The 26,253-nt window shown below is 40.7% G+C and overlaps 1 protein-coding gene across 2 annotated transcripts in view; it reads left to right on the forward strand.

Moving 5' to 3' along the window:
• Window positions 1-26,253, forward strand: part of rbpjb (recombination signal binding protein for immunoglobulin kappa J region b) — a 92,894-nt gene that overhangs the window by 25,246 nt on the left and 41,395 nt on the right. For both annotated transcript variants that reach the window (XM_080052230.1, XM_080052231.1), the window contains exon 2: window positions 17,884-17,922. In XM_080052230.1, coding sequence (XP_079908356.1) covers window positions 17,884-17,922 — 39 coding nt within the window. The remainder of the gene's footprint in view (window positions 1-17,883; window positions 17,923-26,253) is intronic.

A 26,253-nucleotide genomic window follows, 5' to 3' on the forward strand; every position in this document is an offset into this window, starting at 1 on the left:
TCGAAGCATCCTGGGCCTCCATAACACCTCAGCAGTGCCACAGGCTGATTGCCTCCATGCCACGCCGCATTGAAGCAGTCATTTCTGCGAAAGGATTCCCGACCAAGTATTGAGTGCATAACTGAACATAATTATTTGAAGGTTGACTTTTTTGTATTAAAACACTTTTCTTCTATTGGTCAGATGAAATATGCTAATTTTTTGAGATAGGGATTTTTGGTTTTTCTTTACTTTTTTGCCAAAATCATCAATATTAAAACAATAAAAGGCTTGAACTACTTCAGTTGTGTGTAATGAATCTAAAATATATGAAAGTCTAATGTTTATCAGTACATTACAGAAAATATTGAACTTTATCACAATATGCTAATTATATGAGAAGGACCTGTATTATTGTCTGCTACACACATTGTTTAGAGAGCAACCCTAAAGACTTTGCTATAACTAAGCACACACTGCAGGTTAATAAATAAGAAAAGGAATTGAGAGCCAAGTTGTGCTCCTAAACCTTGCATGCACAGCTACTGTATATTCAGCCTGTATTCCTGGTGAACCCAAAACACCATATTTCAGTCTACAATTTTTGCAAGCGCCAGACTCCAGGGACACCACTGCTGGTGTTATGCCCAGGCACGTGATGGCAGCCCCGGGGAGACTAGCAGCCAGCAACCCTCACACAAGAGGGAGGCGTTGAAGAGCAACAAGGGCACAAGAAAGGCACACTCATATCTCCAGATCAGTGCCAATCACACAGCATGTTGTGATGTTGTCATAGTAACCAGCGTTTTTCTCTCTCGGTGCTCAGTGTTTTTTCTCCCAGCTCACAAATGCTGGTCCAAGTTTTTTTATATTCAAACTTCTTTAATTTGTCATGCTCTTGCTTGGACAAATGCTTTTCCTGTAAATAAATCACTTTTGTTTTGGCTAATACTTTTGCTCTTTTAACCAGATTCTTCAGCCCGTTGACATTTAAGGATGCTATCTTTACAATATTACACTGTCATTTATAATAATACTAATAATAATAATAATAATAATAATACATTTTATTTAAAGGCCCCTTCCATGGCTCTCAAGGACACCGTACATCAGACAAATACAGTGCAATCAATGTACTGAACTGGTTAAATGTATTTGTCATAGGAGGGGGATGGAAAAATGTAATAATATCATACATACTATAACATAATATGATAATCTAATAATACTTACCATGTTTGTGGCAGGGCAGCAGAGCATGGCGGCTGAAACGCTGAGTGGCTGGGAACAGAAATGAGCAAGTGTAGGTTGTTAACTTCTGACTTTTTAGACAAAATACAGTCCAATGGAATGTTATTGAATTGTGCATGTTGACCGTGCATCGGCAGAAATCAATGTTGAACATGTTAGGACCTGTTCGGAGTGCTAACCCATTAAAACCAAATAGAGCTGGATGCATCCACATTGTTTTATCAGTCCTCTTACTACTAAGCCAGTTATAAAACATAAACATGCAGAGGGGGGAGCAGCAAATTATGTCCCCCACAGAAGTAGTTTCTTTGGGCCCTGGTTCTCCTGTGATTCATGTTGAACACTTTTGAATTTTGTCGTTAAAATAATTAAGCACAACTGTTCATATGAATCAGTAGAGTTTATTAAGGTAGCCCGCTTTTCCTTCTTCTAGAGTCATGACAATAACCCATGGAGTAAAAAAATAACCTTCCACTTATATTATGTATGACACTTATGCCTATTGCATATTTGTTTTCCCCCTGATAACTACAATTCACACCATGTAGTACAGTAGTAGCCTATACATTTGTACAACTTAGGCTGAACCGAACAGGTTCTTGTGAATGTTTTGAGAGTATTCCTCCACAGCTTATTCAGGCATATAGCCTACTACGGTTGAATCATACCTGAAACATCTTCAAATACACAGGGGCTCCGCTGAGAAGCAGACAGCAGTATGCCAGGAGTGTGGAGAGTCATATTCCGCCACTGGCACGACAAAAGTAATACAAATGAGCGATGCTGAAGAAAGTGAGTCATTTAAAATAGGCTATTGAACAAATGATCGAATTTAAAAAATAAAACGGTCCTGTGGGGGAGGGAGCATATTGCGCGACTACTGGATAATACAAATATGAGCGGCGCTAAAAGGAGTAGTCATTAAAAGAAAGAAAAAGTTTAGCAGCAAAGTGTGGCATAGGCCTACATAATCTCTTACCTGAGATAGTGCGGCGGCTGGGATGTTATCTTCCTCTTTTTCTGCGGTGGCGGCAGCTAAGTGTTGTGTCTCGGTAGCTTGTTGGTGCGGTGGTGTCTCGGTAGCTTGTTGGTGCGACGGCTGGCACGTTATCTTGTTGGTAGCTTCTTCTGCAGGTAGACTCCAACACCCACCCCTCGCACATCTCGCGTGCTTTGAGTAAGTGTCTGGGATTTGGAGTAACTCTGCCCGACAGGCCTCCTATTATAGTAGTATGATAGGACCTATGGTTAATGAGTTATGGCTGATTTGCTAATAAGCACAGGCGGACTTATATCGTCCCAGAGGTTTTTTGGTAGAGCACCCTAACGTACACCTGTGTGAGAAATTTCAAGTGAATCGGACTTACGGTGTGCGGGGCGTGGCCTCTCAAACTTTTTTCAGTCGAGCCTTAATAACAGTGCCCCCTTTTGGAAATTCAAAAAACTGTATAATACCACACCCCGTGGGGTAGGGATGCACGTTCGAAAATTTGGAATGTCTAAGTGTAATGGTGTGGGAGGAGTAGGAGCTAGAAAAATTTCATGGAAGAATAAGAAGAAGTATGGTGGATAACAATAAGTTACGCTCGTACTTAATAATGAGGTCTGTTAGGTATGTGGGTGCAAGGTTATGGATGACTTTGAAGGTGTAGAGGAGGATTTTAAATTGAATACGGAAATTAACCGGGAGCCAATGAAGCTGGTGCAGGACAGGGGTGATGTGGTGAGAGGAGGGTGTTCTGGAGATGATGATGATTGCTGCTGAGTTTTGAACCAGTTGGAGTTTATGGAGGGTTTTTTGGGGTAGACTGAAGAAGAGGGAGTTGCAGTAGTCGAGCCTTGATGTGACCAGACTGTGGACAAGGATAGTGGCAGTGTGGGGGGTAAGGGAGGGGCGGAGGCGGTTGATGTTTCGTAGGTGGAAGTAGGCAGTCCGGGTAATGTTATTGATGTGGGGTTGAAAGGATTGTGTAGTGTCGAGGATGACACCCAGACTCTTAACCTGGGGGGAGGGTGAAACAGTGGAGTCATCAATGGTGAGAGAAAAGCTGGCGGGTTTGGATAAAGGAAGTTTTGAGTGAACTAGTTTTTTATTTCAGAGATGCAATCAGTAAGGGACCCTGAGATAGCAGAACATCTCATTGAATCACTATCTGCAGCTCGGCAAAGGAAATGGGAGGAGACGGTAGCAGAGCTAAACTTCACCCACTCTAGCAGAAAATGCTGGAGCCTCATCCGCCGCCTAGGAGCCGCACAGAAACCCCCTGCCCAAAGCCGACCCTCTGTCACACCAAACCAGGTTGCATCCCACCTACTCAATGTTGCAAAAGCAGCCCAAGACAAGTCCACCAGAAGAGCTGTCGCAACAGAACTAAGGACACTCCGACGAACAACTGGAAAGGAAAGAAACTCTAAGCCCTTCGAAGTGGCTGAACTGGAGAAGGTCCTGCAGGGCCTGAAATGTGGAAAGGCAGCAGGCTATGACAACATCTCTCCAGAGTTCATGAAAAACCTGGGCCCCCGAGCTATAACCTGGCTGACCCAGCTCTACACCAGGGTCATACAGGCTAACTCCATCCCAAAGATATGGCGGACAGCAAAAGTCATTGCTATACCAAAACCTGGCAAAGACCAAAAACTACCAGCAAGCTACCGCCCAATCTCTCTACTATGCGTTCCACTCAAAATCCTAGAACGCCTCATACTACAACGCATATCTCCAGGAGTAGAAGAGATTCTCTGTGTGGATCAGGCAGGCTTCCGCAAGGACCGCAGCACAGGAGAACAAGTACTGGCCCTAACAACCCACATTGAAAACGGCTTCGAGAAAAAACTGAAGACCGGGGCAGTGTTCCTTGACCTCACCGCAGCATACGACACTGTGTGGCACAAAGGCCTCCTCCTAAAACTCACTAAAGCACTCCCTGCCTGGGCAACAGAAATCATCCAATCTCTGCTCTCCAACCGCAGATTCAGAGTTCACCTTGGACAGAACAAGAGTGCATGGAAAAGGCAGAAGAATGGGCTCCCTCAAGGGTCAGTCTTAGCCCCAACCCTGTTCAACCTCTACACAAACGACCTACCCACCTCCATATCCCGCAAATTCATCTATGCAGATGACATCTGTTTGACCTACCAAGCACCAGATTTTGGTACATTAGAAGCAGTGCTCAATGAAGACCTTGCTAAACTGCATGAATACTGCAAAACCTGGCGCCTAAAACCAAGCCCAGAAAAAATGGTCTCCAGTGTGTTCCACCTCAACAATGCAGAAGCCACAAGAGAACCCAACATCTATCTGAACAGGACCAAACTAAAGTATGCCCCCACTCCAACCTACCTTGGGGTGACCCTTGACAGGACCCTATCCTTCAAAGAACACCTCAAAAGGACAGCAGCAAAGGTGAAGTCCAGAAACAACCTCCTCAGTAAGCTTGCTGGCTCAAAGTGGGAGGCAGCAGCCCCCACTCTGCGTACTTCAGCACTAGCCCTTGTATTTTCTGCAGCGGAATACTGTGCCCCTGTTTGGTCCAGGTCATCCCACACACACCATTTGGACACCCAACTGAACTCTACAATGAGGACCATCACAGGAACAATCCGCTCAACACCACTCCCCTGGCTCCCCGTCCTAGCCAACATAGCTCCTCCACACATCCGGCGAGTAGTCCTTACTCAAAGGATGCTCCAAAAGTCTAAAGACTCCCCTCACCTTCCAATTCACATGGACATTTTTAATCCACCCACAGCTCGACTTCCATCTAGACGTCCAATTTGGAAGAACCCACCACCAGCTGATCTCACCATCCAATCAGTTTGGAAAAAGGAATGGGAGTCCAAGGACGTCCCAAATCAACATCTGGTGTCAGACCCCACCCTACCGGTCCCTGGCACCAATCTTCCAAGGAAGCAGTGGACAACATTGAACAGATTCAGGACTGGACATGGCCCCTGCTTGGCCAGCCTTCACAAATGGGGCAGCAGCCCAACCCCACAGTGTGCTTGTGGAGAGCTGCAAACAATGCATCACATCATTGAAACATGCCCTCTACAAAAACTTAAAGGAGGACTCGTCACCCTTCATACAGCAGAGCAAGAGGCAACTGCTTGGCTAAAGGACTTTGCATTCGCTAAATAAATAGTAAGGGAAGTGGACGGGAGAGTGAGAGTAATGTCAAATTTGCGGAAGATTGCAGAGGGGAAGGAGGTAAATGATGAAGAGTAGGGGCGGGAAGGGAGGCCTTAACCAGATGTGTGGGTAGGGGGTCTAGTTGACAGGTGGATGACTTGGATTTCCGAATGAGTTCAGTGATTTCTGAGATAGCAGGGAGCTGGAAGGAGGAGAATGAGTGAGTTTGAAGGGTGAAAGTCGGCTGAGATACCGAGATGAGGGGTTGATCCAAGGTGCTGGTGGATGTTCTAGATTTTATCGATGAAAAAGGACATCATGGAGATTCAGAAGGAGGTTGTGTACAAGTGAGGAAGAAGAAAATCCTGGGGTTGGGTAATTTTGTTAAGTAGGGAAAACAATTTCCTTTGTTGGCAGTGATTATATTGAAGTAGTGGGTTTTAGTGCTGGCAATGGAGTCCTTATAATGCAAGATGTGGTTCTTGTACATCTCTTTGTGAATACTGAGACCAGTTTTCCTATGAAGGCATTCAAGTTGCCGACCTTTGGCTTTCATTAGACGGAGATCGGGAGTGAACCAAGGGGCGGAGGGAAAAAGGAAACAGATCTGTTTTTTAACGGAGAAAGGGAATTAAGGATATTATGGAGTTTAGTGTTGTAATGAGAGACCAGATCATCAGGGGTGGATAGATTGTGAATGTCAGGGAGGAGTGGATTCTTGAAGTGAGAGTGGCAGGGTTGATATTCTTTATATTACGAAAATAAATAGGGCGTTTTTTTATTTAGATGGATAGAGCGATTTTAAATGTCAATGAGGGGAGAGAATGGTCAGTTATGGGGAGTTTGTCAGCTGTGAGATCAAAAGGGGTGACACCAGAGCAGCAGATTAAGTCCAGAATGTGAATTTATGTTGACAAAGAAAAGAAGCAAGGAAAAATTAAACGGCAGTGGCCCTACCTGAACATGAACATGAAACAACAGAAAAAAAAGAAACAACTGAGCTCCAAAAGGAAGGAATCTTCAGTCCCTCCAGGGTGTTGATCCTGCTGGTAGATCTAGAGAAAATCCTCTTATAAGAAGAGGGCCATAATTTAGAAATGACGTCTGCGCCTATGGTGTGGGTTACAGTTATTCTAAATGAGTCCAACGTTCATGCACACCCTGTACATCTTATAACTCCCAGCTCCCATCAGTTACAATAAGTAATAAATATGGAGTTGAGATTTTGCGCATCCCTCAGGTTACAAAACTATCCTATACAAGTATAATAAGAACATTTTTACTGGACTGGTTTTCACATTTCACAGCTTAATATGTCAATTATCGGACCTCTGAAACTCCTGCAGCCTCTCCTTCGCCCACAGTGCTGTAGTCGCGTTGCTCCTCCGTGTCCCCTCCTTGCGCAGCCAATCCATTGCCATGCTGAGCCTCGCCTCCAGTAGTTGTGGTCAAATGACAAGGCTTTATTTCCCAGGTGAATTTTCTTCCTCCAAACTCCTCTCAAGATTCTCTCTTTTGTAGAAAACTCCAGACAGTTCACAATAATAGGCCTTGGCAGGGCACCATCTGCAGGTTCCTATGCGAGTGATCATTGAACTCTCTGTATGAGTAAGTTACAGTCCTCCGGTAGAGAAAGATCACGTTTGAGCAGTGTTTCCACAAACTTGATGACCGACTCACCCTCTGCTCCCTCCGCAGCTCCGTAAATGCAAATGTTATTTCTCCTCAACCTTGATTCTTGTAATGAGACGGCTCTTTGCAAGCCGAAAGTGAGCGAAAGCGCTGGCCGCGGCAGCTACGTCACTATGGTGACATCGTAGCAGCAGGACACAGTGTAGCCCAATCATTAATTTAATGAAGAGGAAAAACACCACACAATAAACAGAGTGCTGTACCGAAATGTTTTGCAAAACACAAGACTCCCTTCACTCTTGCCAAGGTGACTGTCACATGGTGGTTTAATGCAGAAATGATTCTTTCGACCAAATTAACGGATGGCAGTGTGTAGCTACACCTTCTCGGCACCCTTTCAGACGACTAGTACCCCAACCAAGGAGTTCCGAAAATGGGAGCGGCTCAGCTTGCTTATTTTTGCTTATTACTCAACTTTTGGCAAATGAAAAGTCAAAAGAAGCGGACCGAACCGCTCTGACCCGACCCACTCTGCTCGGTGGAAAGAAGGCATAGTTGACAGCGATGACATCTTTTGTAGATGCACTGCTGCTGGTTACAAGTGTTTGGACCATTACAACTTAGGACACCTGTTATCTAAAGATTGAATGGAGCTAGGTGGCAGACAGTATACAAGAAACAGTGTCTGAGCTGTGGGATTCATAAAGATTTCATTAGACTTCATTAAAGATAGAACAAGCAACAAGGGGGTGTGTGTGTGCTCCAAAGCTTGCACTGGAAATGTCATTACTTTGTGTTCAGGACAATAGTATGTGGACAAGTAATGGAGTTTATGTCATTGCTCGGTATGTTCCAGCCTGCGTGCCACATGCCCCTGGTTAATGTGTATGGTGAGCATACGTCTAGATGTCTTTATTGATTGTGAGCCAGGCCAAGAGCAGTTTTAAAAGTCTGGTCCGTAGAGCACCAGATGGAGCATAAATGTCTTAGAATGCGGTCAAGAGGGAGAGAGATGGAGGGAAGGAAAATTTAGGGAGAGAGAGCGAGAACGAGGAGGCCTTTTCTTTGGCTTTTCTGCCTCTGTCATTAAGCTCTCCCATGTCAAAGACAGATGGAGCTGGTGTGTGTGCGTGAGTGTGCGCAGGCACTTGCACACGTAGACTGATGTGACCCGCCCAACTCTAGACACACACACACATGTGGAGCTCTGCCTCCAGCGGGGCGTCTCGGGGCAGCTACCAGCATGGCTCATCAGTAGTCAACCTAAGTTCTCTCCTTTTCTGCTCATGCAACATTAAACTTTCATGTCTTATTTCATATAATCTTCTTGCGATTCCGATCACATCGTCCACTACTTTTTTGTTTCATCTTGCTCTTCTCTTATTGTAATGTCTAGCTCGGCAGCCAGACTGAATTCACATGAAGGGAAATGTAAAAAGACCACTTTTCAAAGGATTCATAGGTTGAGTTCACAACTTTTTACTGTCTAAAACATTTGCGAGGACTGAAATAACATAGTTGAAGGATCTAGTGCATCGGGTTGCCAGGGCCAACCTTAAATTAAGTATATTCCTGTTACTTCCCATGGAAAGTTTCCAACTTTGAAAATTCACGGAATTTTGCAATCGTTTTTCTACCATAGCCTATTACATTATGAAGAATTGGCAGAATATTTCCATGCTCGTTTTATGTTGAGCGCAGCCAGTCTATTAAATAGTACCACAAGTTGGCGGTTAATGTTTATTCAATGGATATTGTGCTGTCGATTGTTAAATAGTGTAAATTACAATACAGTCGCAGTGCAGAATCCCACTTCAATGTCAACTCTGTAAACTAGCCGGACCTAACTAACTACAATCTCCGCTCATGCTCCAGCTACACCAGCTTGCATTAAAGAATGAGCTGACTTTAGTGGACGGAGCATATGAGTGCATGCACAGACAATGTGTGATTAAAAAACGTAACAACACAATGCGTTCTGCTGAAGAAGGTGAAATGATGGTAGTGTTTCCCACATAGGCTGTACTTGGGCGGGCGCCCAGGTAGATTGACATGCCCAGGTAGATAAAATCCGTATTCCATTATTTGAAGTATAAATAAATTAGGGCTGTCAAACGATTAAAAATTTTAATCAGATTAATCACAGGATTCTGTGGATTAATCACGATTAATTTTACCATTCGAAATATGCCCAAAAAATTTGAATTTTCTCTGTATATTGTTGTATGAATGGAAAGATAAAGGACAGAAGGTGGATATGTACATTTAAAACTAGAATTTTTATTAATTGAAAATCCAAATGATGGTTTTAATACTGAAAATGTATTTAAATCAAACTAAAATATATACCTACCACACCATAATTCAATTGGTCTGTCTCTTTACTATGTCTTTGGGCAAATATAGGCTATATAATTAGCCTGGAAAATCCAGACCCTGATATCTTGAACGATAGAGGGTCTGGCCACGATCAATAGTAATTTCCAACTCAAGGGGCGGCTCCTACTCGTGCACGCAGTTGGATAGCACTACAACCAATCAGAGCGATGCACAAGGTGCGATGCACAGCTGTTCGTTTAGCGAACAGCTGTTAAACGTTTGCCGTTGTCGGTCGGCAAAACAGAACATTCCACTTACTTGCTAATGAAAGATTTGAGTGCCGTCTTCCAAATCGTTAAGGGTCGAGGCCAAAGCAGTCTCAAACTCACACAACATATCCGCAGCCATCTTTGATGTTTACTATCACGGCTTCGACGTCGCATGCACGTCACTGTCGTCATCCGGTTACGTCCTCCCCAGAGTACCATATAAAGGGCTCTGGTGCGCCCATATTAGATAGAACCAATTGAAACCATAGCCAGATTTCTGGTTTTCTTGATAAAGCTTCAACGGAGCGTGTCCAGACCAACACGCGCAGCAAATTTAATTTGCCAGCGCCTAGTGGCAGGTCTGGGAATGCCAGGCTACTATATAATGGCATTTATTTGGTGAATCTATAGGTTGTGCATTCTTGAATACAACTTGATTAGTGTGTGTGTGTGTGTGTGTGTGTGTGTGTGTGTGTGTGTGTGTGTGTGTGTGTGTGTGTGTGTGTGTGTGTGTGTGTGTGTGTGTGTGTGTGTGTGTGTGTGTGTGTGTGTGTGTGTGTGTGTGTGTGTGTGTGTGTGTGTGTGTGTGTGTGTGTGTGTGTGTGTGTTGGCTCGATCCTGTTGCATTCTAACAATGAAAAAAGCCCGCAGACATTTTCATTTAATTAACGCGTCATCATTGATTTTCTAATTATCCAATAGAGGTGTGTGTGTGTGTGTGTGTGCGTGAGAGAACACGTCCTAGGGGACTGTTCATTTGTGCCAGGAAGCCAACGTTATGTTGATGTCTACTCACACACACCTCTGAAAACTGCAGAGAGGACAATGTTTCTCCTCCTGTTGCTCCCGACATCAACTGTCACCCGCGGCAGTTGATTTTATATACTATCTATGTGACCGTTAGCAGTTTAAAACACGGCATGGGCTAGCGTGCTGTGATATTTGGCTGCGCGCAGCTACTGATCCTGGGTCAGCCGCAACGTTTGAGTGGCTGTAGTACAGAGCCGGTGGGATGCACGGGGCGGATCATTCTGCACATGCGTTAATTGCGATAAAAAAAATTAACGCGTTAATTCCAGAAATTAATCACCCTGCCTTAACGCGATAATTTTGACAGCCCTAAAATAAATAAATAAATAAAATCAAATGTATTAGTCCGCACTGTCACTCCAACAGCATCGGCAAAAAAAAATATTACGTCAATGCAGGACAATGCTCCATCACATGCATCGAAGTACTCAATTGCATGGCTAGCCAGTAAAGGCCTTAAGGATGACAAAAATAATGACATGACCCCCTTCCTCACCTGACTTAAACCCTATTGAGAACCTGTGGGCCCTGCTTAAACGGGATATTTACAGTGAAGGAAATCAGTACACACCTCTCGGAACAGTGTCTGGGAGGCTGTTGTTGCTGCTGAACAAAAAGTTGATCGTCAACAGATCAAGAAACTGACAGACTCAATGAATGGAAGGCTTGTGACAGTTATTGAAAAGAAGGTTGGCTATATTGGTCACTGATTTTTGTTGTTGTTGACATGTCGGAAATTTTTATTTGTAAATTTTGAGTTGTTTTATTATTCTCACTTTAACAGATGAAAATAAACAAGTGAGATGGGAATTTTTTTTTTTTTATTTAGTTACAGAATAATTCTGCATACTAATAGTTGCCTAATAATAATAGCAAAACATATATATATATATTCTCGTAAGAAAGACAAAACCTCACTTTTACTTTCGTAAACATTCAGGTTTAGGTTCTTTAACATTTTGGATTGACCGAGAGCACTGTAGTAGTTGTTCATTAATAAAATGAATCCTCAAAAATACAACTTGCCTAAAAATTTTGCACACAGTGTAGGCCTTTTTATTATTTTCAACCCCATATTATATCAACGATATATTTCGCAGTTTTTACTTCGTTCTTCCTGCTTCTCTCCACCCCAGAATGTCAGTCCAATGAATGAATGACCTCAGATCATGTGTGGTTTTGCTTCGTAATGCTGGTTCACTTGCAAAAGGGGCAATTGAAAGTGGACCACACACAAAAAAAAAAAATTCAATTAAATTTGGTCTGGACCAAAGCAAGTGAACTAGCGGACTTTCCCAGTGTGAATACACCCTAAGTGTTTGACGGTCAAACCTTTCTGGGGGAGCACCCCCACACCCCCCATCTATCATTTGTCCCCGAAAATGTTGAAACTAAATCTGGCCTATGCCCCTGTATGTACGCGAGTTATATACCTAGATATGTTGTTTTTATTTATGGAGTAAAAAGAAGGCATGTCATTAAACGAAATGTCTGGCCCTTAGTGCGATTCTCATTTCGTAGAGTCGCCCTTTTGTGAAAAGCAGTTTGACACCCCTGTATTAGTCAGTGTGAGTGTTATCGTGGTGCAGCCATGTGTGTGTCCCATGCTACGCCCACGATGGCAAAACCCCATTTTTTCTGAAAACAGACATGGGATGTTGTAAAAGGTTGTACACCAGAAACGATATCTAGGACCTTCAAGGATCAAAACCTGGTCAACTACCTGCTGGAAAGATACAGGGGGCAGAAATTGCTAATTGGAACCACGGTTTAAGACAAGGGTACAATTGAATTTTTTTAACTTGAAGATATGTCATGCCCTAGCCCCTTGACCTTGAGCATATGAATGATAGCGTCTGGCATCTGTGGGTTGTTCTCTGTTCCCCTGGGAAGCCTTGGCCCACAAGGGAAAGTTGTGTGTGTTTGATCCATATGAGATGTAGACAGGGCTGTCCCAAAACCAATTTAGAGGCTTCCAATACTCCAATACATCAAAAAAACAACATTGATAATTGATAGATAATCCCAATGTACTCCCTGACCGAAACCAAGCTTGTCTCACGTGACGGTAATCTGCGTAGTTTGTCGATGGTTAAATAACTTTTGAACGCTAAATAACAGCTGTGCAGTTCTAGGGATGCACCGATCCACTATTTTTAGTTCCGATTCCGATATCTGGGTTTTGGATATCGGCCGATACCGATACTCTCCCATACGATATAAAGGAAGAATTATAGAGTCATACAAAAAATCCTTCTCAATGATCACTTCTGCCCCACTAGAATATGTGGTGGTCTGTTTGTCTGAACAGTCTTCCTCTCTCTGGCTGTATTTTACATAGTAGAATTTGTCACAGTGCAGAAGCCTCTTCACTTCCTTGACTTGGATTAGCTTTGGTTAGCTCACTGGCTAACAAACTGATATGTACTTTATGTCAAATTAGAAAGTGGTGTCCTCTCTCTCTCCACCGAACGTCGGCGCATGCTCGCACGGCTCGTTCACTCTTTCATAGTAAAAAAAAATAAATAAAAATATTATTATTATTTTTTTATATCTGAGCTGTCAGTCCGATATCCGATACAAAGATTTCGGCCATATCGGACCCGATACCGATACTGGATCGGATCGGCCCCATCCCTATGCAGTTCAAAGCAGTGCCCCTGTGCCATCGTTACCCTTACAGTAGCTTTTCAATTCATCCTGGTACATCCTTTCGAGGACTTTGTACAATACATCCATAAGATCTAATATTGATAGTCTTTTGTGTCCATATTATACCCATTATTGACATCACCATGTAACGTGCCGTTTTTTTCTCTTCTACTCATGCTGCATTCTATACAACTCAGAAGTGGAAAATTGTCCATTGTTATTTGTGACATCTGACCTCAAAGTCGGGGTTGATGGATATACTCTGAGTTTACAACTTTAAATGGCGTTCCAGTTGTATTTTCCTAACAGGAGGTCGAGAAATTGGACTCGTCTGGAACGCTTTGAGGTCGGATATTGGAAATTACAACTGGGAAATCCACCACTTCCGAGTTGTATGGAAGGCAGCATTATCCCAGCGGCTATCAGTGACGCGCGAGCATAGCTCTTATTTGACAAATGACATACAGTGGCTTAGGGCTGGGCGGTATGGACCAAATCTTATATCACGGTATAGGTCATTTTATATCACAGTATGGATCACGGTATAGTATTTTTCCTTTAAATTCAATGGATTAAAATAACGGTACTGTACTTTAATCACATTAGATTATTTTCATCTTTTGCTAGGAACTTAAATTTCCATACAAAAGAGAAACTGGTGCAAAATACCACACCAGTCTGTCTTTAGTCAGTGAGTGCAAAATTAAAATGACAGCATCAACCAAATGTGTAGCCTAACTTTTCCAATTGATAGTAGCCTATATCAAAATAATGAAAGACTTGAATTTTCCTGCAGTATTTACTTATCTTCATTGTAAAAAGCTGTTGTGGTAAGAAAATTAAATCATAAGGTTGTAATAATCAAGCAAAGAGTATTTAATCAAACAACAGAGGCTTCATGTTCTTGGATCCAGTAAGAACAAGGAGGTCCATCCGATCCAGGAAGCCCCGCAGTGACTTTCTGAGAAGAATGGCCCAGATCGGAGAGATGGGGAGGAACAGTCAGAGTGCTCTTCAATAAACATTTGAAGAATCTAATCTTAGACATACAGGAGTAATACAAGATAAATACAATGTTTCTTATTGCGCTAATAAGCATTCTAACATTTGAGTCCGGAGATATATCATATGCAATATTTGCCATTACATGAGCATTTAAAAAAGGTATTGCCTTAATTGGGAGTTTTATGATCATAGTAGAGCTATATTTATAATTATAGATTATGGAAATACTATCACTGTGTATTGTTTTTGGTTAATATGAGTACTAGTGTTACTTGGAGGCAGTTTACTGGTAAAGCAGTCACTACATTCAGGGCCATCATTTGTGCTATATATTTTGCAATGCACACATACGTTTTGATGCATGTCAGCTTGCCTTTGCAACTCTTACCTTTTGCAGTTTCCTGTGTTTGGTATTTGTCTTGTTGGTGTTTGTGCCTTATGTGTTAAGGTGCGAACACACTGCACAGCGCGGCGCGGCGGTTGGCCGCGCGAATCGCAGGTTCCGCGCCGCGTGAATCGCAGGTTCCGCGCCGCATGGTCATTTTGGCTCATTTGTGTCCGCCGCCGCCCGATGACTCATTGAATGTGCACGCCCAGTTTCTTCCCGCTATTTACATCTCTCTCATCATCGTCGTCATCCTCACTGATTTGTTTTTGTTGGGAGCGTCTCTGAAGTAGGCTATTCTGCCTTCTTCATCTCTGCCATCGGCCCTTGTATTGGTCTCACTGCACCTCTCACACATTTCTCCCCGCCACCTGCCACCCAAGCTTCGTAAACACACCCACACATGCGCCCACACACACATAGGCTACACACACAACCCGCCCACACACACACACACGCACATATGTATCGATGGCCGTGCATATAGGCTACACATTCACGCCGGCATATCAACATGTAGAGAAAACCCAAACAGATTTTCAGATGTTTAGGGAAATGTTTGGAAGTGTCAGTTGTCGTATTTAGTTTTTATTGTCTCTGCATATTCACTCATCTGCAGTACATCTTCCCTGGCTTTCTCTCCTTCTCTCTTCTATAATGTGAGTCTATTCCTTGCTCCTTTTACTAAAAGGTGTCTCATTAAACTGCTGTCATACATTTTATCGATGTGTTGGAACTTTCTCTCTCTCTCTGTCTCTGTCTTTTCCTTCTTTTTTCCCTTCATCCCTCCTTTCCCGACTGCACCGCCAGCCAGGTTTCACGTGTCTTGTAGCTCAGCAGACTCACCCGAGTGATGTCGGGAGGAGCTCAACGCTGATTGGCTATCGCGGCGCGGCCGGCGGCGAAAAGTTCAATATTTTCAACTTCTGCGGCGGCCGCAGCATTCGCGCCGCGCCGCCCCTGGCCGCGCCGCGTGATCCGCTCGCCGCCGGCCGCCGATTCGCGCGGTGGCGCTCGAAATACATTGACTTTCTATGTAAACTCGCCGCGCGGCGATGTGCAGTGTGTTCGTACCTTTACAGTGAGCTCATCGAGGTGATTCAAGCCAACTTGTTAACATTTTTCACTGCCAACATATTTATTTTACACTTCTGTCCACATTATCTCCACAAAACCCCAATAGAAATTGAAGACAATGGCCAAAAGACAAGTTCATTTTGACGCATGCAAACTGTTAATACACAATTAACCTACAGGAATGTTTTTTTTAAAGATTAATGTTTCAAAATGTGTAAAAAAAAAATAAAAAAAAATAAGCGCAGCCATGACTGATTTGTGTCTTTTTGCCTTTTCTCTTCCTAATTTCACCTACCTTTTCTCTGTGTATATCGGCCTCCTTCATCCCTGCGTAGATCCCTCTATCCCTCTCTTCCTTCATCATCAGCCCCCTTTTTTGCAGCATCCTTTGCTCTATGGCTGGCTGTTTGCAGTGGAGGGGGGATGTTAGAAAGGAGGAGAAGAGAGCCGTCTGGAATCCATTAGCCAGTTAAGGCAGCAGTGTTTGGCTGTGGGAACCTTATTGATTGCCCTCCTTTGTAATTATTCCACCTCCACTCCCTCCTTCTGGCTATCACACCAATCACGCTCTCACTTTCTTGCCCTTTATCCCCTCTTCGCCTCATTTTCTCTTTCTTTTTTGTGGACTATTTTCATCCCTCTATTTGTGTCCACGTGCTGCTGCTGCTTCTTTGTATTACTTCTCAATCTTGCACAATGCCTACGTGCCAGCACTCCTAACCAAGTGGGTGACACACTATCTGTGTGTGTATTGATGGCACGAAAGATGTATTATTGACACACTTACAGTATCAGTGGCATGCTTAGCTGCCACATCCTACGAGAGGATGAAAGCAATCTAACTCTAAGTCACACGCTGTGTCCCTCTTGTAGACACGCACGCAGTCACCACCTCCATGTGCTGCATACATGTAGATGCCCGCTATACGAGCTATGTGCTATACTCTGCATGTTCCTGTAGTGCCCAAATAGACAGATGTAAGTTCAGATACATTTTGACAAGGCAAAGTTCATTTGAGTTGATTTTATTATTATATTTTTCTGCGACCAATGAAATCTGTCTGTCTTACGGTTGGTCGACTATAATGAAGCAGCCCTATAAATAATTGCAATTTAATTTTTAAATGTTTGGAAAACGTTGCCCTGGTTAGTTTGACAACTGACAAAGTTTCACTTCGTATTTCATTTTTTGAATAGTGCTGAGTGACCAATTAAGAATGCTGCTACAAGTTCTGTATTTTATTACATGTTGTGGGCTATGTATTTCTTACTTTTATCGGAGCAGAATATTTGTTTGGCTTGGGTTCCAGGTTCTATTCATTCACACACACAGTCATACTGGTGGTGGACGGTATGATTCAAGCCCAGTTTACTGATATGTCAAGCTTCCTTACAGGGACATAATCTCTCATAGGGAGTAAAGGTGCATGAAGTCGAATGATAGTAATATCAAGAGGTTCTGAAAGATTGAAAGGGCACAGCAGCATCCACAGGTGAAAGACTGGGGATTTCTGAATACTCAAAGTGAATAGAACTCGCTGGTGTCAGCCTGCTCACTTTTGGGTTTACAGTGCCACCCTTTTTAATTCTGTGTGTTGTGAGGTAGCTTTCATACTGACTATTTTAGAAAACAGACCATTCACCAGTCTCAAAAATTTATTTTTGGGGCTGGCTAGAAAACGTCTTCTACATTCCCATCACCAATATTGAACCACATGTTTCAATTAATTTGACAATAGTATTTGCCAAGTGTGTGCTTTCAGTAGTTTTCAAAGAGGATAATAGTATTATTATAAGCACTTCACTTTGCATAACTTTAAAGGTGACACTTAATATGGCCCAGTGTGTCTAGACTCCCACAGTATGAAAAGCAGCCGCTGGTAGAAACCTAGATAAATACGTGTAGTCATCAAAGCAATGCCATCTCAAGCTGTCAACGTCGTATTTTAGTGTTTCACTCGCTAATTCCAAATCTAGGATTTTTTTTTTAATTTAAATTTTTTTTTAATGTTAAAATAGTTGTAATAGTAACTGTATTGATGATTAGAAACTAGAGGGATTTTGTTCTGATGATGCACAAGCTGTTTTGACATGCCATTGACAGGAATTAGTTTCTTTACTTCAGTCTCCGTCTCTACACCTGCTTTAACATGCCTGCAGCTATGAAAACAGCAGAAGTAAAAAGACAGGCCTAGCCACATGTTGCTACACACTGTCAAGACCACAGTGACCATCGCGCAGTGTGTGTGTTGGAGTAAAGGTGCACCTGTCCTGTGTTGAGTAATGCTGACTTGACTGACTGTGTGTGTGTGTGTGTGTGTGGGGTGGTTGATAACTAGCCCACTCATCTTTTTATAAACTCTGTGTCTTTGCAGGAAGTTCGGGGAGCGCCCTCAGCCACAGCGCCTTACAAGGTTAGTGTGTTGGTGTGCATATCCACAACATGATTTTCCCTTAAGGCCTTTTTGTTTTGATGTCTTAGTAGTGTTTTTGTGGCCACATTCTGTGTATACTATAAGCATTCTTCTTATTGCAGTAATTCAAAGAACAATAAAAGCAGTTAGGAGTTTAAAAAAACTTTAATGTTCCATATGCTTTAGAACAGTGCCTCTCAAACTTCTATTACTAATCTACCACCTTTTGAATTATTTTCTCAGCCATGTACGTAACCCATTTTTATATAAAAATGCATATATAAATAATTACAATATACAGTCATGTGCCACCAGTGTCTAATTGATGTCAACTAGGTAACTTAAAAACACTAGAAATAATAAAAAATAAATAAACTATAATTATAGTTTCACCTTTAATTTATTAAGATTTTTTCTTTATTACGATTCTAGTATCATTAATCATTAATAAAGTATTTATGCACAACTCACATTTTGATTAACCTAAAAAAATCTCACATACCCCCATTTGCTGTGAAGCACTGCTTAAGAATAGCAGGTTAATTTTAAGTTGATATCGCCAGCAGAATTCTACGGACAAGCTTTGCAAAAGTTTGCGTTTAAAATCTAATTTGAAACAGATTAGCCCAGAATTAGGTGTACAGGTCCTTCTCATATAATTAGCATATTGTGATAAAGTTGATTATTTTCCATAATGTAATGATAATAATTGAACTTTCATATATTTTAGATTCATTGCACACCAACTGAAATATTTCAGGTCTTTTGTTGTTTTAATACTGATGATTTTGGCATACAGCTCATGAAAACCCCAAATTCCTATCTCAAAAAATTAGCATATCATGAAAAGGTACTCTAAACGAGCTCTTAACCTAATCATCTGAATCAACAAATTAACTCTAAACACCTGCAAAAGATTCCTGAGGCTTTTAAAAACTCCCAGCCTGGTTCATTACTCAAAACCGCAATCATGGGTAAGACTGCCGACCTGACTGCTGTCCAGAAGGCCATCATTGACACCCTCAAGCAAGAGGGTTAGGACACAGAAAGAAATTTCTGAGCGAATAGGCTGTTCCCAGAGTGCTGTATCAAGGCACCTCAGTGGGAAGTCTGTGGGAAGGAAAAAGTGTGGCAGAAAACGCTGCACAACCAGAAGAGGTGACCGGACCCTGAGGAGGATTGTGGAGAAGGGCCGATTCCAGACCTTGGGGGACCTGCGGAAGCAGTGGACTGAGTCTGGAGTAGAAACATCCAGAGCCACCGTGCACAGGCGTGTGCAGGAAATGGGCTACAGGTGCCGCATTCCGCAGGTCAAGCCACTTTGAACCAGAAACAGCGGCAGAAGCGCCTGACCTGGGCTACAGAGAAGCAGCACTGGACTGTTGCTCAGTGGTCCAAAGTACTTTTTTCGGATGAAAGCAAATTTTGCATGTCATTCGGAGTCTGGAGGAAGACTGGGGAGAAGGAAATGCCAAAATGCCTGAAGTCCAGTGTCAAGTACCCACAGTCAGTGATGGTCTGGGGTGCCATGGCAGCTGCTGGTGTTGGTCCACTGTGTTTTATCAAAGGCAGGGTCAATGCAGCTAGCTATCAGGAGATTTTGGAGCACTTCATGCTTCCATCTGCTGAAAAGCTTTATGGAGATGAAGATTTCATTTTTCAACAAGACCTGGCACCTGCTCACAGTGCCAAAACCACTGGTAAATGGTTTACTGACCATGGTATTACTGTGCTCAATTGGCCTGCCAACTCTCCTGACCTGAACCCCATAGAGAATCTGTGGGATATTGTGAAGAGGAAGTTGAGAGACACCAGACCCAACACTGTGGATGAGCTTAAGGCCGCTATCGAAGCATCCTGGGCCTCCATAACACCTCAGCAGTGCCACAGGCCTCCATGCCACGCCGCATTGAAGCAGTCATTTCTGCGAAAGGATTTCCGACCAAGTATTGAGTGCATAACTGAACATAATTATTTGAAGGTTGACTTTTTTGTATTAAAAACACTTTTCTTTTATTGGTCGGATGAAATATGCTAATTCTTTGAGATAGGAATTTGGGGTTTTCATGAGCTGTATGCCAAAATCATCAGTATTAAAACAACAAAAGACCTGAAATATTTCAGTTGGTGTGCATTGAATCTAAAATATATGAAAGTTCAATTATTATCATTACATTATGGAAAATAATCAACTTTATCACAATATGCTAATTATATGAGAAGGACCTGTATACGGAGAAAGAGAGTATCACTTACATACATTAACATGGGTTCATGTGCCCATCAAAAACTTGGTGTGTCTTTCAATTCAACAAATCAACTATACACATCTTGAAAAACAAACAAAGGCATAAGTTCAGCATTGGCCAATAGTCATACATCTCATTTCTTTTTTTAAATCAATCTTTTTATTAGTTTTTTCAGTATAACAAAGTGCAAAGTTGTTCATTTGTTACAGACAGGTTGTATGAAAAGAATAAATAAAAACAACTTATGCCACTTATATCAAAACAAACAAAAACAAAAAATATCAAAATACCCAAAAATAATCCCTCCCAAGTCACTGCCAGTCAGTATCATGTCACAATAGTTATCATCATTTAGGGAATGGAATGACTATATTCCCATTTACCTTCGCTTGATTATCAAGCATTCACAAAGACTGGAATGAGTTCAAAAAAGGTCCCCATGCTTTTTGGAATCTTGCACTGGAATGTTGAAGTGAGTACCTAATTTTTTCGAGTTTAAGACGGGACATAACATCTCTCAGCCATTGTGTATGAGTGGGCGGGACAGGTTTCCTCCACTTGAGCAGAATGGTTCGCCAGGCCAGAAGAAAGGAAAAAGATATAGTGCGTTGTTTATCTGCAGTTAGTCTAACCACCTCGTCAGTGACCCCAAAAAGAGCAATTAGAGGCTTTGGTTTCAACTTGATATACATATAATTTCTGATGGTGATTTCCAAAAGCGCTGAAGTGGTTTTATTTAGGAAAATGCATTGGTAATGAACACGGAATAAAAGCAGTGCCAATGGGTTGCATGTTGTTGCCAAAACAATAACATGAACAGGATGTCAACGTAGAACAACACTGCATGTGTGGGTTTTACCGAGTAACCCATTGAACAGCTGTTATCAGTTGAACCCCTGCTGTGTACATCATTTGTATTCCTCTATTGATTTGTTTCTAGGTAAATGCGTGTAGTCTCTAAAGTCATCAAAGACATGGTTTATACACTTGTGTTGAAATCAACCCTGTGTCATCGCCCAAAAGCTATAACTCAACTTTTCCCCAGGAGGTGCATTCTGAACTTGCAGTCTGTGTGCACCATACTGTAAACTAACACTAAGCATGGCAAGTTTTTGATTATTATGTCCCTCTTATGTGTGTTCCAACTCATTTGGAGCAGCATTTTGGGTGAAGGCATAACATTGATGGATGTTGTGGCTTTTAAGTAATGTATTAGCTAAAATCAATATCCTCATTCATAAATATGTCCTCATTGATGTAAAGTCACCTCTGCCAATAATCTGAATTGTCCTCCTGAGCGAAATATTTCTTATATTTATATTTTAATATATACATTGAATGGGTAAGTCTTAAGGAGGCATCCACGTTCTTCCGGTTAAGGAACAGCCGAGAGGGACATAAAGCACTACGTGGTAGTCTACTAACTAGGGCTGCACAATATATCCAATTTTCATCACGATGACGAGATTGGCTTCCCACGATGTTGTTTACATGCAGATGCAATATTTTTGAGCGTGTGCTCCGCTGCGAAGCAACTCAATCACTCCCCAAACCACTCGCTGATCATGTGCCTGTCCATGCTCCAACCTGGCAACCCCAGGCTCCCAGAGAGCCAGGGTTCAACATAACTTTTTTTTTCCTACTGGCCCGCCGAGTTTTACTGGCCCCTTGTATATTTTCACTGGCCCTGCACACACTTTTTTCTTCTTCATAATTTAGTGTCAATAAATAAAAAAATAATATTAATCTGAAGGGAATATCTATACTGTAACAGTATAGATATTCCCTTTAGATTTGGTTATTTTTATTTTAGTTAATGATATGAAATATTGATATTGCTCATACACATAATATAAAACCAGGCAAACATATTGAATTTGAAGCCTACAACTGAAAGTATGTGGAAGGGGTGGGCCAGTATTTTAAAGTCCAGAAGTTTGATGATTGTTTTTATTCTTGAATTTGGGCAGTTTAATGAATAGTTCACTTGCAGAAGTCATGTTCAAACGTAAAAAAAAAATAAGAGATGAAGGTCTGATCAGTCTTTGTGGTGTGGTAGGCTGTTTTTATTACTTTCTCCATATGCATTAGGGATGTGAATGTGTCAAACCAATGACCGGTTTTCCACTTGTGCTCAAGTTGACTTTAAAAATAGAATGTCACCGTGTATGCAAGTTCACGTCTGGTCGTGACTCGTGAGCGCGCTGCAGGAGCGTCACTTCTACATGGAGTGTCAGCTTCACATAAGAGTCCGGTGTGGGTCCATTTGTTCAAACTATTGATGAAAAACAATGCAGTGCAAAATATGCAGCATAAGTTTTTTTTTTTTTTTTGTATAAATTCTTTTTATTTTGTTTTTTTGTAACAATAAGCAAACAAACAAACAAACAACACCAAACAGTACATACAAACTAAGAAAGGAGAGAAAAAAAGAAAGAAAATGGACAGATGTGTATGTTGTTCATTATTTGATCTTCTTGACACCCTCTGAAAACATGCAGAGAAATGCATCCTTAAAGATTTCAAACCTATATATAAAATAAATAAAATAATTTTACATGAAGTTATTCATCGCATGATCACACACACACACACACACACACACACACACACACACACACACACACGTAACATTCAAAGACACACACGAACACAAAAAGAAAAATCCATGTCCTGTGATCTCCACCGTAGTCCCCCCCTCCCTTCTTAGCAATGCTACAAGTTTTCTTTCTCATAGTGCCTCGTAGATGTGTTTCCATACTTCATTAAATAGTTTTGTTTTGTTATTGTCCTCGGATAATGTATTTTCTATGGTCAGATAATATTTCATAAGTTCTTTCCAGTTCTTTAATGTAGGGGCCTCTGCATCTTTCCAGTATTTTAAAATTAGTTTCTTGTAAACAAGGGAAGAAAACATAATTAGCCATCCCATAGGGTACCTTACACCCTCGGGATTCTGAAAAATGCAGAGCTGAACTGAGAACTGCATTTTTGTTTTACAAATGGTTGATATCCAGTCTTGGATTTCATTCCATCCTTTGTTCACTTTCATACAATGCCAAAAGGCGTGTATGAGAGAGTCTTGAGAGCCACACTTCACACACTGGTCAGAGGAGTCAGCATAAAACCTATGTAATTTATCTCTAGTATAATATATTCTTGTCATGAGTTTATATTGTATTAACCTGAGATTTTCATTTGTGGTAATTTTATTTGTAAGATACAAGCATTTCTTCCATTTTATATTGGCTTCTTTGAATTGGAGATCTTTATTCCATTTTTCATAAAGCTTATGCATTGAATAGTGTTTAGATTCTTCCTTCAAGAGAATGTTATATATGCTACCAATTAACTGTTTCTTTTTTCCTTTTTTAAACATAACCTCCTCAAATGGTCCTGGAACCAAATCATATTGTAAATTAAAGTTTTCCATTATCCAGTTTTTTAGCTGTAAATATCTAAACGATTCTTGGTTTGACAGTTTGAATTTATTCTGAAGCTCTGTGAATGGTTGAACCCTATTGTGCAAAATTAGATCTGACAATTGATTAATTCCCCTTGTACTCCAAGTACTCCAATTGAGCTCGTCATTCTGGATTTTAATTGATGGGTTATTCCAAAATTCTGTGTTCCTAGGGATACTAATCTGCGCTCCAAGTATTTTTCCAATTTTGTTCCATGATTTTAAAGTGCTATTTGTAACAAAGTTTGATACTTTTATATTGCGTTTTGTAAACAAAGCTGTGAACAGGTTTTGGGGTTTTAGTTGGTTACTTTCTATATCAATCCAGGGTTCTTCAGCTGTATTATTGATTATCCGATCTATGTAAAACATCTGTGATGCATAGAAGTACAGTTCTAAATTTGGAAGTTTAAGACCACCTTCTGTTCTTACATTTTGAAGAAGAGTTCTACTCAGTCGATGTGCTTTATTGGACCAGACAAACGAGGTGAGTAAAGAGTTTAGTTGTGTGAAGAATTGTTTTGGAGGGATTAAAGGTATTGTTTGGAAGATAAAGAGAAATTTTGGTAACCACATCATTTTAAAAAGATGTATCCTTCCAATTATATTTATGGGCAGGTCTGACCATTTCTTAATACTAATTTTTAATTCATTTATTAGAGAGATAAAGTTATCTTTGTATAATTGTGTTTTTTCAGGGCTTATGATGCAACCTAAGTATTTTAACTTTGTTTTCCACTGAAGGTTCTTTAAATCTTCTGGGATGCACGCTCCTTTATTAATTTGCATCAGTTCAGTTTTTTCAATATTCATTTTATAACCAGATATTTTAGAAAATTTGTCTATGATCTTCATTACCTTTGGAAGAGATGTTTTAATATTAGTTAAATATAACAATAAATCGTCAGCAAATAGACTCAGTTTATATTTTTGTTTATCTACACTAATACCGCTCACTTCTTCTGTTTGTCTAATTTTCTGAGCCAAGGGCTCAATGGCCAACGCAAATAAGGAGGGGGATAACGGGCATCCTTGTCTAGTGCCTCTTTCTAACCTAAATATTTCAGATAAAGTTCCATTAACATAAACCTGTGATGTTGGTAATTTATAAATCGTCTTTATCATGGTAATTATTTCATCAGGGAATCCAAATAATTCTAATACTTTAAAAAGATATACCCATTCTAAACGATCAAAGGCTTTCTCTGCATCCACAGCCATCAATGTCAGATCAATCTTTTGCCTTTTAGCATATTGAATTAATGATATACAAGTTCTAATATTAGTTTTGAGACTCCTATTTTGTATAAAGCCAGTTTGATTATGGTGGATTATATCAGGTAATAATTTGGCTATACGATTATTTAGGACTTTGGTAATAATCTTATTGTCACTATTTATTAAACTTATAGGTCGAAAATCAGATGGTTTGTTGCACTCCCGTCCTGGTTTTGGTATCACGTTAATAATTGTTTGATACATTGTTTGTGGAAGAACCTGGTGCTTCCATGCATTATTAATAACTTTCAATAATAGTGGGTTAATCTGTGTCCAGAATATAGAATAGAATTCAATTGGGAATCCATCTTTTCCTGATGCCTTTTTTGGGAGAAAACCATCAATCGCACTTTTGACTTCTGATATTGTTATTTCCTTCTTTAGGTCTTCTTTTTGTTCATCAGAGAGACATTTAAGTTTAACTGACTTTAGAAAGGGCATTGGGTCAGATTTCTCAGTTATATCAGATTTATATAAATTTCCATAGAATGTTGCAAATTTCTTATTAATTATTTCATTGTCTATTATTAGCTTGTTGGAAGTGCCCTTTAATGCTACGTTGTGCCTTTTAACTACTCTTTTAACTAAGGCGCTCAGTTGTTTACCTGTTTTATTAGCCGTTATATACGATATTTTATTTGAGTTATGCTTAATGTCTTGAACCTTTTTAAGTAGAAGATTATCATATTCTAATTTTAATGTTTGCAGTTTTTCTAAGTCTTCTTTCGCATGTGTTTGTTTATGGATATTACGAAGAGAATGCATTGCTTTTTCTACTCTGTCAATCTCTTTATCTAGTTCTTTCTTCTTTCTAACTGAAAATGATATCATTATCCCTCTTATATACGCCTTAAATGTATCCCATATAATATCTATTGGAGGACTATCAGTAGAAGAAGCGTTATCTATATTTGTGCTTTTAAATATGTCGATATGATTTTTTATGTAATTAAGAAATTCATTATCAGTTAAATATTTTCGATTCATTCTCCAGATTTTATGAGAAAACGTATTTGTTGGTGGTGTCGTTACACACGTAACTGCTGCATGATCTGAGATAACTATGTCATGAATCTTTGTAAATATAACATTGCTGAGCCATATATCCGATATGAAAATGTAGTCTATTCGACTATACGATTTATGAGCATGCGAGTAATGTGTGTGTAATCCCTAACTTTGGGGTGCATTACCCTCCACATATCATGTAATTCATTTGTAGAAAGAAATTCTGTTTTGTTGGTGGTTTTGCTTTTCTATTTTTCCGTGAGCTGTCATATATGCTAAAGATGTTGTTAAAGTCACCGCCTAATATAATTATTCCTGTTGGAGTCATATTAA

The sequence above is a fragment of the Ammodytes marinus genome, assembly GCF_949987685.1.
Source record: "Ammodytes marinus genome assembly, chromosome: 23".
Taxonomy (NCBI): Eukaryota; Metazoa; Chordata; class Actinopteri; order Uranoscopiformes; family Ammodytidae; genus Ammodytes; species Ammodytes marinus.